The sequence below is a fragment of the Macaca fascicularis genome, chromosome 5 (assembly GCF_037993035.2).
Source record: "Macaca fascicularis isolate 582-1 chromosome 5, T2T-MFA8v1.1".
NCBI lineage: Eukaryota > Metazoa > Chordata > Mammalia > Primates > Cercopithecidae > Macaca > Macaca fascicularis.
The window spans coordinates 203090-215282 of NC_088379.1; the positions used below are offsets into that span (position 1 = coordinate 203090).

A 12193-nucleotide genomic window follows, 5' to 3' on the forward strand; every position below is an offset into this window, starting at 1 on the left:
TTACAGGCGTGAGCCACAGCGCCTGGTAAAATATATTTTATTTCTAATTATGTGTCCGGAGTTGGTTCCTTCCCGTGGGTTCCTCCTCTCGCTGACCAAGAATGAAGCCGCGGACCTTCACGGTGAGTGTTACAGCTTTTAAAGATGGCATGGACCCCAAGAGTGAGCAGTAGCAAGGTTTATTGTGAAGAGGGAAATAATAAAGCTTCCACAGCATAGAAGGGGACCCCAGTGGGTTGCCACTGCTCCCTGAGGTAGCCAGCTTTTATTCCCCCTCCCATTTCCCCTTAATTGTCCCCTCCCATGTTCCGTTTTTGTCCTATCAGAGTGCCCTTTTTTCAATCCTCCCTGCGATTGACTACTTTTAGTATCCTGTTGATTGGTGCATTTTACAACCCCCTTGTTCACTACAGAGCACTGATTGATGCATTTTTACAGAGTGTTGATTGGTGCATTTTATAATCCTCTTGCAAGACAGAAAAGTTCTCCAAGTCCCCACTTGACCCAGGAAGTCCAGCTGGCTTCACCTCTCAATTCTATATTGATCACATATTAAAACAGTAATATTTTGGAGATAGCAGGCTAAAATTAACACAAACAATTTCACTTCTTCTTCTTATTATTTTTGATGTGGCTAATAAAAAATTAAAAATTCACTAATAGCTAACATTTTAGTTTTTAGAGGATTAATTCCTTCTTAAAAATCTGTGTCCTACACAAAAGACCAGAGGCCAGAAAGGTTATAAAACATTAAAATAATTGTCATTATATTGTTTCCATTTGTGAACATGTGTGTGTGCAAGCGTGCATGTGTACCTGTGTGTGAGTACATGGGCGTGTGTGTGCATGCATGTGTGTACAATTTATATTATAAATGGACTTAACCTTACACACCACAAGGTTAAAAAATGACCAAGCGAAGCACAGAGATAAAACCCAGCCTGGGCCAGACGCGGTGCCTCACACCTTTAATCCCAGCATTTTGGGAGGCCCAAGCAAACAGATAACCTGGTTCAAGACCAGCCTGGCCAACATGGTGAAACCCTGTCTCTACTAAAAATACAAAAATTGGCCAGGTGTGGTGGCAGGCACCCGTAATCCAAGCTACTTGGGAGGCTGAGGCAGGACAATCGCTTAAACCCGGGAGGCAGAGGTTGCAGAAAGCCGACTTCTCGCCACTGCACTCCAGCCTGGGCGAGAAGAGCCAGACTCCCTCTCCAAACACAAACGCAAAAACCTGCCTCAAAGTGCCTGGAGGCCAGAGCCTATCACTCTCGCCTCATTCAGTGTAGTGTATGGTTGCAACTTCTGTCACTCAAGGCCTGAGGGGGGGGGGCTTATAGCCTATCCAATTAGGGCGCTGGATTGACAACTGCCGAATCAGGAGCGCAGTGGAGAGGAGGGGGCGGCATCCGGGATCTGGCGGGGCCTTTGCCTGTAGCTCCAGCCAGAGCTCCGTTAGGGCCTCATCGCTGTGCTTCAGCTCCTTGGGGAGGCGTCGGTGATTCTGCCACAGCCTCAGCCTCTGTCGCTCTGTGACCTGCGGGTATTGCATGATTCCTATCTAAGACTCTGGGACACTCCTGAAGTCGGGAAGTGGTGAGTGTGAGGGGCAGGGGGCAGGGCGTCCCGAGGCTGGGGAGGCCTCATGGGAACCGGCGGGAAATGGCGGCGGCAGGACCGAGTCTATGAATGGAGTTCGCGCTCAGCCCTCGGTCCTCAGTCCCCTCCCATGAGGGAGGCGGGCTCCTGTCAGTCCCCGCACAGCGGCTCTGCCCAGCCTGCAGCCCTCCTGGTGCAGCTCTGCGCCGGCAGTCCCGCACCTTCCCCGGGCTGTGGGGTGAGGAGCTCACCGGGAAGACGCCGGCGGAGCGTGCGCGGTGCCCGCGTGGCAGGAGCTGTGGTCCGGGGTCCTGCCCCAACTTTACCCGGTTCCGAATGAGATGGAGGCCCCGTCAAAACACAGAGTTCATGTGAGCAAACGGGACTCATTAGTGGGACAGTGCCGGCCATGGCTCGTGTTTTGGGGGCTGCCAGCGGGTCTTGAAGGAAAGGCTTTTGTGAGGTGTGTGAGGAAGGGAAGCAAATCGCCCGCCCGCCCCAACTTTCCACCGGTCCCCTTGCCCTGAGCGCCTCCTCCGCGTGGCTGTTCCTGAGCGGCATCTTTTAGAATACGCTGGTGTCCTGCGCACAGCGCTTCGCTGGGTTCTGTGAGTGGTTCTGCCACATTATGGAACTTGAGGAGGGTGTGGGCGCCCCTGGTTTGTTGCAGACGTTCAGAAATGAAGACGGGTGTCCAGAGGCAGGGACTGGTGTCTGCAGGGGGGCAGTTGAGGGAAGAGCGCTGAGCTTGTGGGTCTGCGCTGACTCTGGGTAGGGTCGTTAGTGAGTTACTGGACAGCCCGTTGGGGTTGGAGCATTGACAGGTGTTGAGGAAACTCCGCACGTTTTCTGTCAGAAGAAAGACGTGGCTGAGCCTGGGCTGGAGGGAGTCGCCTGGTGTCTGCGGGAGGCGCGAGTGGGTTCTGCACTTGCGCGGTCCTGCTGGGCACTGTCGGGTTCCTCCAGGTCTCCTCCCGGGGAAAGGGGACTGGGAACTTAAGAGGAAAGGAGGAGTTCTGAGAAACGTCCTTTCCCTGCACCCTGCTGCCAGCCCCCACCCAATGCTAACCCACTCCTGAGCACGCCCACTGGGCATTCGCACGGCCACACCCGTCCTAGGACAGGGTTCTACCCTCAGGAATTTTGGCCATGGCAGCTTTGCTCCTATAGTTTTCTGTCAAAAACACACGCAGTGCCCAGAGGACTCCTGGGTCATCTCAACCCCAGATCTGTAGCAGGAATCTGTTTGCTTCTCCAATCCAGGCTTCTGGACCATCTGATCCTAATCTCCTCTGCCTTTATGGACTCAGGAATCAGAGCATAGCCCTGCCTCAGCCTGTACCTGTAGCACAAACCAGTCCTTTCATCAGTTGTGCCCTGTCCCCACCCCATGGCTCTTGATAGCTCCTTTCTGTCTTCTGCTTTTTCCTTCCCCAAAAATCCTCTTCTGTGCACACAGTGTGCCCAAGTTCATCCCTTACGTGCCTACAATAATTCAGACGTTAGGGAATTCAAGACCATGCCTTTACACCTGGCTGTTGTAGGAACAAATAGAAATTAGAAAGAAGAGGCTTAATGATTTCTCTTTTGAATGAGGGAAGAATTTTTGTTCTTCTCCCTTTTCTTAAAGCATTTAGGTGGAATATTTTTATAATTATTTTCACTGGTTTTTGAAATATATGTAAATCATTTTTATCAGTTAAATAAGTCATTTGTCTTTTTTTGACTCAGACTTGTCTTTATCTAGGACCTGGAAACTATTGCTTTGAAATGTGAATAGCAAGAATATATACCACAGTTTCTGTAGGAGGGTGGGAGGCTGCCTTTAGCAGGTAACTGGCTCCACATTGCGAATCTACATCCTGTCATGAAGATGTGGGAAGTTTATTTTTCCTTTGAATATTACCAATTAGAAAACCCAGATTACCTCCCAAATTACTAGGTGAAATAATAAACTGTAAATGGTGCTTTCAAGTCTTCCACTTGAAAACTAATAATGGTGACTTTTTTTCTGTGTTTGTAGTCTCTTAGTAGATTGCCTTTAATGCACATCACATTTTGGTTTAATTATATAACAAAACATTTTCTTGCTGTTCTATTATGGTGGAAATTTTTTTGGGGATTGGAGATAATTTTTCTTTTCTCTCTCTCTTTTTTTTTTTTTTTTTTTAAGATGGAGTCTTGCTCTGTTGCCAGGCTGGAGTGCAGTAGTGCGATCTCAGCTCACTGCGGTCTCCACCTCCCAGGTTCAAGTGATTCTCCTGCCTCAGCCTCCCGAGTAGCTGGGACTACAGGCGCGCCACCACACTCAGCTAAGTTTTTTATATTTTTAGTAGAGATGGGGTTTCACCATGTTGGCCAGGATGGTCTCCATCTTCTGAATTCATGATCCACCCACCTCGGCCTCCCGAAGTGTTGGGATTATAGGCGTCAGCCACCGTGCCTGGCTGAAAATTTTTATTTTAGTCATGTTTTCCATACATTGTTTAGAAGTACCAGATGTTATATACAAAGTGCCTATCAGGCTTCACTTGAGAGAAAAACCTTCATTCTCAGGATTCCAGCCACAACCCACAATTGTACGACAAAGTGCAGCAAGGTGCTCCCCAAATCTGCAAACAAAATAGTCTCCCTATTTGGGATCTACAGTCCCTTCTAGAGCAGTTAGACTAGATTTCTACAAAAATAACTTCAGAACAGCAATCAGTTATTTCACCTCCTTCAGTGCTCCTGTCATCTTCAGATCTGACACAGATTCAGAGATCATGGGGCCCATAAACCCAACCAGGATCATACATATGCATTGATTAAACTTGAGAACTTCAGTTCTCTCCCTCCTCCCCTTGGCCCAATGCCCACAAATGTGCATAGCTCACCAGCCCTCCAAGACCTAAATGTGCAGTTCCAAATTTTGAATTTATTTTCTGGGATTTGAGAGAAGAAAAGAACTTTTATTTGAGAAATACATGTTCTTTTAATGATCAGACCCAGAGTCTTGTTAAAATGAGACCACAGTGATATACTGTTCCCATCTTTGAACTGTTGGTCTTTTGAAATTGCTTGCTGTTGGCACAAGTGGCTATAAATTAACCTAATAATGCCACACTGGACACCATAACCCACACCCAATAGCTTAAAAATGTATATAACCAATCACTAACCAATGTTACTATTGTAAACCAATAAGAATTCCTGACAACTTTCTATCAGTTGCCTCTCTGCCTTCCTTTTTCCTTTACAAATATACTTGTAACTGGAGTGTATATTCAGGGCAGCTTTATACTCCAGGATTGCAATATTCAAGCTTTGGCCCCAAAACTCTCTACTTATATTATGTTTACCCTAGTATTTCCTTTTAGGTCAAAATATTCTTTAGAATGTGTTGAAGGAACCTCACTGAGGGGATCTCTCCTCTGGTTTTACTGTGCTTGCTCTAATCCCTAAGAATGCAGAAGCACATTGATCCCACCTAGAATCTGCATATAAAAGTCGGCCTCTGCCTAGGATTCCCAACACTGGACCAGACTTTGGGTTGAAGACATACGAAAAACTCACGGAAGACATTTTCTGCATCATGAGAGGCCAACATAGACATCTTAAGCCCCGTTTTTAGAGTGGAGCCCTTTGAGTTTTCCAGATCTTATTCAGTGACCTGCTACAGCTGTGTGAGAGGCTTCTGATGGGAACAAAATCCTGTGGCAGAATCTGTAAGTGTAACAAGCATCTTAGCAGTGGGAGGTAAGGCCACAAAATATCCAGAGCCTTAATGACAACCATAATCACAAGTATGCCTTCCTCCTGTATACTGTGTTATGGGAGTAGAGTATTTTTGTCCTTTTCCTTACCTCAGAGTTAGCTGATCATGGGCAGGGGATATCACATCTGGAGCCAAGATATGCAGGTCCACTAGGACAGCTCCATTTTCTATTTGCACCCCACAAAGTCAGCCTGAGTGTCTCCTCCATGGATCACTATGGGGGCATCAACCAAAGGTCACTGGGGACACACTCACCAGCATCTTTGAGTAATGAGACATTTGAGGATGTCCTGTGCAGACTGGGGTCAGTCTGACAAGAAGGTCTAATTCTGCTCCCATTTCAGAGGAAGATTAAGTGACTCATCCAGGGTTTGTGCCTCCCCTCACAGAAAGAATCTCCTTGGTTTTTACCCAGATAAGAATTGTTCCAGTTTTCTGGTTCTTTGGTGAAAAATGAGGAGATCTGGAGACCCAAACTGATCAATAACCTAATTGCTTCTATTTCATATGGTCATTAGAAAAAGACATAAAGCAGTCATGGTCCCTACTATCAAGGAACTTGCAGTCTGGAGCACATGAATAAATGGTTGAATTCAGCATCGTGTGTTCAGTACAAAGATGGACACTGTACAGGAGACTTAAGCTTCATTTGGGTTACTTCCCTTTTATTGTTTTGTGAGTTTTGATGCCACCACCTGATCAGCTGTTCATTGGCAGAAGAGAAATTGTTGTTATTACTATTCGTATTGTTTTTAACCTTGCTAAGAATAAATAATTAGTTTCTAATATAATTGGTCTAGAAAAACATAAGGGTTTTGGTTGAATTCCTTGCTATTGTGTGTTATAAAATAGGGAATTAGCTAAAATAGATTAAGATACAGAAACTCGGCCAGGCGCGGTGGCTCAAGCCTGTAATCCCAGCACTGTGGGAGGCCGAGACGGGCGGATCACGAGGTCAGGAGATCGAGACCATCCTGGCGAACACGGTGAAACCCAGTCTCTACTAAAAAGTACAAAAAAACTAGATGGGCGAGGTGGCGGGCGTCTGTAATCACAGCTACTCGGGAGGCTGAGGCGGGAGAATGGCGTAAACCCAGGAGGCGGAGCTTGCAGTGAGCTGAGATCCGGCCACTGCACTCCAGCCTGGGGGACAGAGCGAGACTCCGTCTCAAAAAAAAAAAAAAAAAAAAAAAGATACAGAAACTCTGGGAATCAAATTTCTCTTCGGCAGGCTTAGAAAAGACAAAACTGAAAATACTTACAGGCATAGAGAGCAGATGCCTAGGGCCCACCTTCTGTCCCATCTCTGTCCAGATCCACCCTCTGCTGAACCTTTTCCAGGTCTGACCCCACACTGAAATCTCTCATAGAACTGCTTAGAGAAGATCAGAGTTTGGGGTGGCTAACCCTACTGCCTCTCCGGAGCTGGTGCTCACAATTTCCTGAAACCCAAAAGCAGATAAATGGGGAAAAGCGATATACTTTTGTGCCTTAAATTGTTTTTTATAAAATTAAAATTAGTGTTTCTAGAGACATCCTATCCAGCAACCTGTTCCCCATCTCTACAGTTTCAGTGGTTTTTTCACAAGTTTCAAAGTAACTACAAACACAAAAATAAAAAATTCCTCTGAATTGCACTTAACTCTTTCTTTCTGTATATGTCCCATCTATCTATATTGAGCTATTATTTTACGCATTTAAAAAACAAAAAAAACAAAACCAATAAGTAAACAGAAGAGGAAATAGAAATGCCGGGGCCCTGCATTTAAATCCTGGGAAGTATAGGACTACTTTTCAGGATGTTACAGTATTAACACACGTAATGTGAACTTCCCAGCACACTGCTCTGTGACATACTTCTGAGCACATACTACATGCTCCATAAAGACTGCATTAATGCATATACACATTTTTCAAATGCAGACTTACTCAGACTTGCCACCATCTTCCGCCTCTGTAAACATTAAAGGACCTGCAGAGAATGCCATATTTCAAGATGATGATTGGTGGTCCTGTCTTCGGATGTAAAGTATTTGTGTTATGATAAGGGTGTTGCAGTGAGGGACTCATACTGTGATTGCTTTTTCTAGCTGAGTGGTATAATGGGTCTAGGAGCAGAAGCATCAGCAATAAGAAGACTTGCAATAACAGGAGACTTGCAATAAGAAGCTAATTCATGGACCCTTCTCAAACCTGCAGAATTTTGTTACTTACAGTGAGGTTTTGAATACCAAATAATTTGTATGCACATTGAACCTTAGAGGCAATGCTTGGCCGAGTGACTCTCAGCCCAGTCTTGCTGTAGAATCACGTGGACAGTCTGAAGAGAAACCATAACCTGTGCCCTCCCCACAGATCCTGTCTGTTTTACTAGGTGGAAAAATTGCTGTTTTTGGCCAGGCGCTGTGGCTCATGCCTGTAATATCAGCACTTTGGGAGGCCGAGGCGGGCGGATCACGAGGTCAGGAGATCAAGACTACCCTGGCTAACACAGTGAAACCCCATCTCTACTAAAAATACAAAAAAAATTAGCCGGGCATGGTGGCAGGCACCTGTGGTCCCAGCTATTCAGGAGGCTGAGGTAGGAGAATGGCGTGAACCTGGGAGGCAGAACTTGCAGTGAGCCGAGAGTATGCCACTGCATTCCAGCCTGGGCGACAGAGCAAGACTCCGTCGCAAAAAAGAATTCCTGGTTTTTAAATTGAATTCCTCACATGATTCTACCACAAGGCCAGGGTCAAGCATGAGGGCTTCCAGATACTTTAATGAGAAGTCAGTTCACCCTTTGTTCTAGGAAGTCACAGGGCCTGCTCTGCTTGGTTTTGGTAGGGCATGTCAGTGTAGCCCATATTTCCACTGCAGCAACAGAAATTGCTGGCATGCCCTCCTTTTTCCTCAAGAGTTATAGAATAATTTAGAGAACATTACTGTGTTGAAAGTTATTTTATCAGATAACTCCATTCAGTCTTGTAAGTCAGAACTAGTTCTCTTAACTCATTTCACCTGTAGTCAAATTAAGGCCTCACAGCCGGGTGCGGTGGCTCATGCCCTGTAATCCCAGCACTTTGGGAGGCTGAGGCAGGTGAATCACCTGAGGTCAGAAGTTGGAGACCAGCCTGGCCAACATGGTGAAACCCTGTCTCTAACAAAAATACAAAAATTAGCCGGGCATGGTGGTGGGTGCCTGTAATCCCTGCTAGTCAGGAGGCTGACGCAGGAGAATCACTTGAGCCTGGGAGGTGAAGGTTGCAGTGAGCCGAGACCGCGCCACTGCACTCCAGCCTGGGCAACAGAGCAGGACTCCATATTAAAAAAAAAGAAGAATTCTGTCACTTGATAAATATGTATTTTCAGGAGCTCTTAACATTCAGGGATATGGCCATAGAATTCTCTCCAGAAGAGTGGAAATGTCTGGACCCTTCTCAGCAGAATTTATATAGAGATGTGATGTTGGAGAACAGAAACTTGGTCTCCCTGGGTGAGGATAACTTTAATATGTAATTCCTAATACTTTTTCAGAATTTCATTTTCTTCCCTTGTATAACATCTCTTAGGAGCTTTTGCTTTGCATGAATTAATTTCAGTTCCTTCATGAAAAGTTTGGGAGTTTGGTGGTATAAAAAATAAAATCTTTAGGATGTTTCATCTTTACGTAAACCTTCTTTTGAGCTAATTTGTTTCCTTCACTCTAGGCTAGTGGTAATTCTATAAATTAATGATATAAAATAATTGTCTTTCACATCTTAACATGCAATTTGCACTACTTATTTTTGATTCAGTAGTACTTGGTAGTGGAACTTAAAGCCCACAGATTTAAAATACTTAAATATTCTAAAGATTCTGTCAGAAAACAATTTTTGGATTAATTTTCTAGAATCTTCCCTAATTTCTCTATTCTACTTAGCATAGTACTAGGTTGGTAATTGGAGTATCCCCAGCAATAGTCATGTTAATTTTTAAAAAATAAAACAGGTGTTACTATCTCTAACCCAGACCTGGTCACCTGTCTGGAGCAAAGAAAAGAGCTCTACAATTTCAAGATACATGAGGCAGCAGCCAGACCCTCAGGTAGGTGAGAGTGAATGGAGGAGAGGACACAGGCAAGGAGGCCAAAAGTCAAGAAGGAAGCCAGGCCTTAAAATGTAGTTTGGGAGGCTGAGCACTGTGGCTCACGCCTGTAATCCCAGCACTTTGGGAGGCCGAGGCAGGTGGATCACCTGAGATCAGGAGTTCAAGACCAGCCTAACCAATATAGTGAAACCCTGTCTCTGCTAAAAATACAAAAATTAGCTGGGTGTGGTGGCTTGTGCCTGTAATCCCAGCTACTCAGGATGCTGAGGCAGAGAGAATTGCTTAAAAACCCAGGAGGCAGAGGTTATGCTCAGCTGACATCACGCCACTGCACTCCAGCCTGGGCAGTATCGAGCTAGACTCCATTGCAAAAAATAAATAAGTAAATACATGTAGTTTGGGAAGCTCTGTGACAAAATAATTTCCAAAAAGGCTGCATTTTTTCTCATAGGGTCATCTTATGTCCCATGCTCTTAAATCCAAGAGTTCTGTTTTTCCTTTCGTATCTCCCTTCAAGTTTACAGGGAGAGCCGGTGTCCACTTTATCACTTACAAAGGGCTGCATGGTCTGACTGCTGTTCCTTGCTTTTGGGGACCTGGGAATATTTGTATGATTGAAGAGCTCTATGTTAAAGTTTTTTTTGTTTTTTGTTTTTTTCCAAATACTGTTTTTGCATCATGTCTAAAATGTGTAAGGTGAGTAGTGGACATATTGGGATTTGGTTCAGAAATCCCAGGAACACCAGGGACAGATGTTGCATCTTTTCTGCTTGGTGATTTTTAATCCTATAGAGGTTGCAAATGTAATTCTACAAAAAAATTCTTACTCAGCAATTTTATCAGAACAATAAGCATTTTCCTAAATATGAAAAAATGTAATTTTATTTTACTTCAAAATGTTATTGTTTTAATATAAACTGAGATTTGTAATTTAAACTCTACTTTTGCAAGTTTTCAAATTATTTAAAGCATGGGTTTCCAACCTTTGGCTTCCTTGGACCACCACATTGGAAGAAAAATTGTCTCGGCCACACATAAAATACAGTAACATGGCCGGGCATGGTGGCTCACACCTGTAATCCCAGCACTTTGGGAGACCGAGGCAGGCAGATCATGAGGTCAGGAGTTAGAGACCAGCCTGGCAAGCATGGTGAAACCCCATCTCTACTAAAAATACAAAAATTAGCTGGACATGGTGGTGCATGCCTGTAATCCCAGCTACTTGGGAGGCTAAGGTAGGAGAATTGCTTGACCCCGGGAGGTGGAAGTTGCAGTGAGCTGAGATCGTGCCACAGGCACTCCAGCCTGGGCAACAGAGCAACACTCCGTCTAAAAACAAATAAAAATAATAAAAATAATAGAAATTATGCTAACACCAATAATAGCTGATGAACATTAAAAAAAAAAAAAAAAAAAAAGGTTTGCAAATAATTTTTGTGATATCCACCACCACAGATAAGTAAAAATGTCCTCACATTCAAAGGGTTGGCCAGCACTGAATTTCTTAAATGTGCTGTGTCATTAACCAGCTTAGAACATTGCTAAGTGTATATTAAACTCTCAATTGTTACATTATTTCTTAATAACTATTATCTTTTAATTTTGTCTTAGTAGGAAGCCTACTGAAATTCTGTTATTGAAATCTATATATAAAAATGTGTGTTTCACACACACAAACACCTATGTAAGTTTTATACGTGTATAATAAATTCTTACTTAACTTTGCTGATAGGTTCTTGGAAACAGTAAGCAAAGCAACATATTAAGAAAACTAATTTTACCAGAGTTTAGTTAATACAAGAGATATGTTTGCATGACATATAGCAACATTGTTCATTTAAAGATGCAGTTTCCTTTTTTTTTTTTTTTTTTTTTTGAGACGGAGTCTTGCTGTGTCACCCAGGCTGGAGTGCAGTGGCCGGATCTCAGCTCACTGCAAGCTCCTCCTCTCGGGTTCACGCAATTCTCCTGCCTCAGCCTCCCGAGTAGCTGGGACTACAGGCACCCGCCACTTCGCCCGGCTAGTTTTTTGTATTTTTTTAGTAGAGACGGGGTTTCACCGTATTAGCCAGGATCGTCTCGATCTCCTGACTTCATGATCCGCCCGTCTCGGCCTCCCAAAGTGCTGGGATTACAGGCTTGAGCCACCGCGCCCGGCCAAAGATGCAGTTTTCAAGAACCTATTTTGAACATAAAGTGAGGGCTTACTGTACATCTCTGTGCGACCTGGATTTTTCTGATAAATAAAAATTGTATAACTATTAATGTGTACAGTGTAATGATTTGATATGTTTATACGTTGTAAAATAAAATATAGTCAAGTTGATGAACACATCTATTACCTCAGGTAGATAACCAATTTTTTTGTAGTAAGAACACTTAAAGTCTACTGTTGTAGCAAATTGTAAGCATACATTACAGTGTTACTAACTATAAACAATGCTATTTTGCTGATCTAATGCTGATGTACTTTAGATTTTTCAGAGTTACTCAACTTATAACTAAAAATTGGTATTCTTTGAACATCTCCTTATTTTCCACCCTCAGGCACTAACAATCACCATCAATCAATGTTAAAGTTTTTTTTTGTTTGTTTTATTTTGTTTTTGAGACGGGGAGCCTCACTGTCACCCAGGCTGGAGTGCAGTGGCGTGATGTCCACTCACTGCAAGCTCCGCATCTCGGGTTCACCCCATTCTTCTGCCTCAGCCTCCCGAGTAGCTGGGACTAGAGGCACTCGCCACCATGCCCGGCTAATTTTGT

At 44.1% G+C, this 12193-nt stretch overlaps 1 protein-coding gene across 1 annotated transcript in view; it reads left to right on the forward strand.

Moving 5' to 3' along the window:
* The first annotated feature begins 1410 nt into the window (after window positions 1–1410).
* The window catches only part of ZNF718 (zinc finger protein 718), a 38770-nt gene continuing 27987 nt past the window's right edge, over window positions 1411–12193 (forward strand). Inside the window, 3 exon segments of the mRNA XM_074039166.1 lie at window positions 1411–1599; window positions 8714–8837; window positions 9332–9427. Coding sequence (XP_073895267.1) covers window positions 8735–8837; window positions 9332–9427 — 199 coding nt within the window. The 5' untranslated portion in view covers window positions 1411–1599; window positions 8714–8734.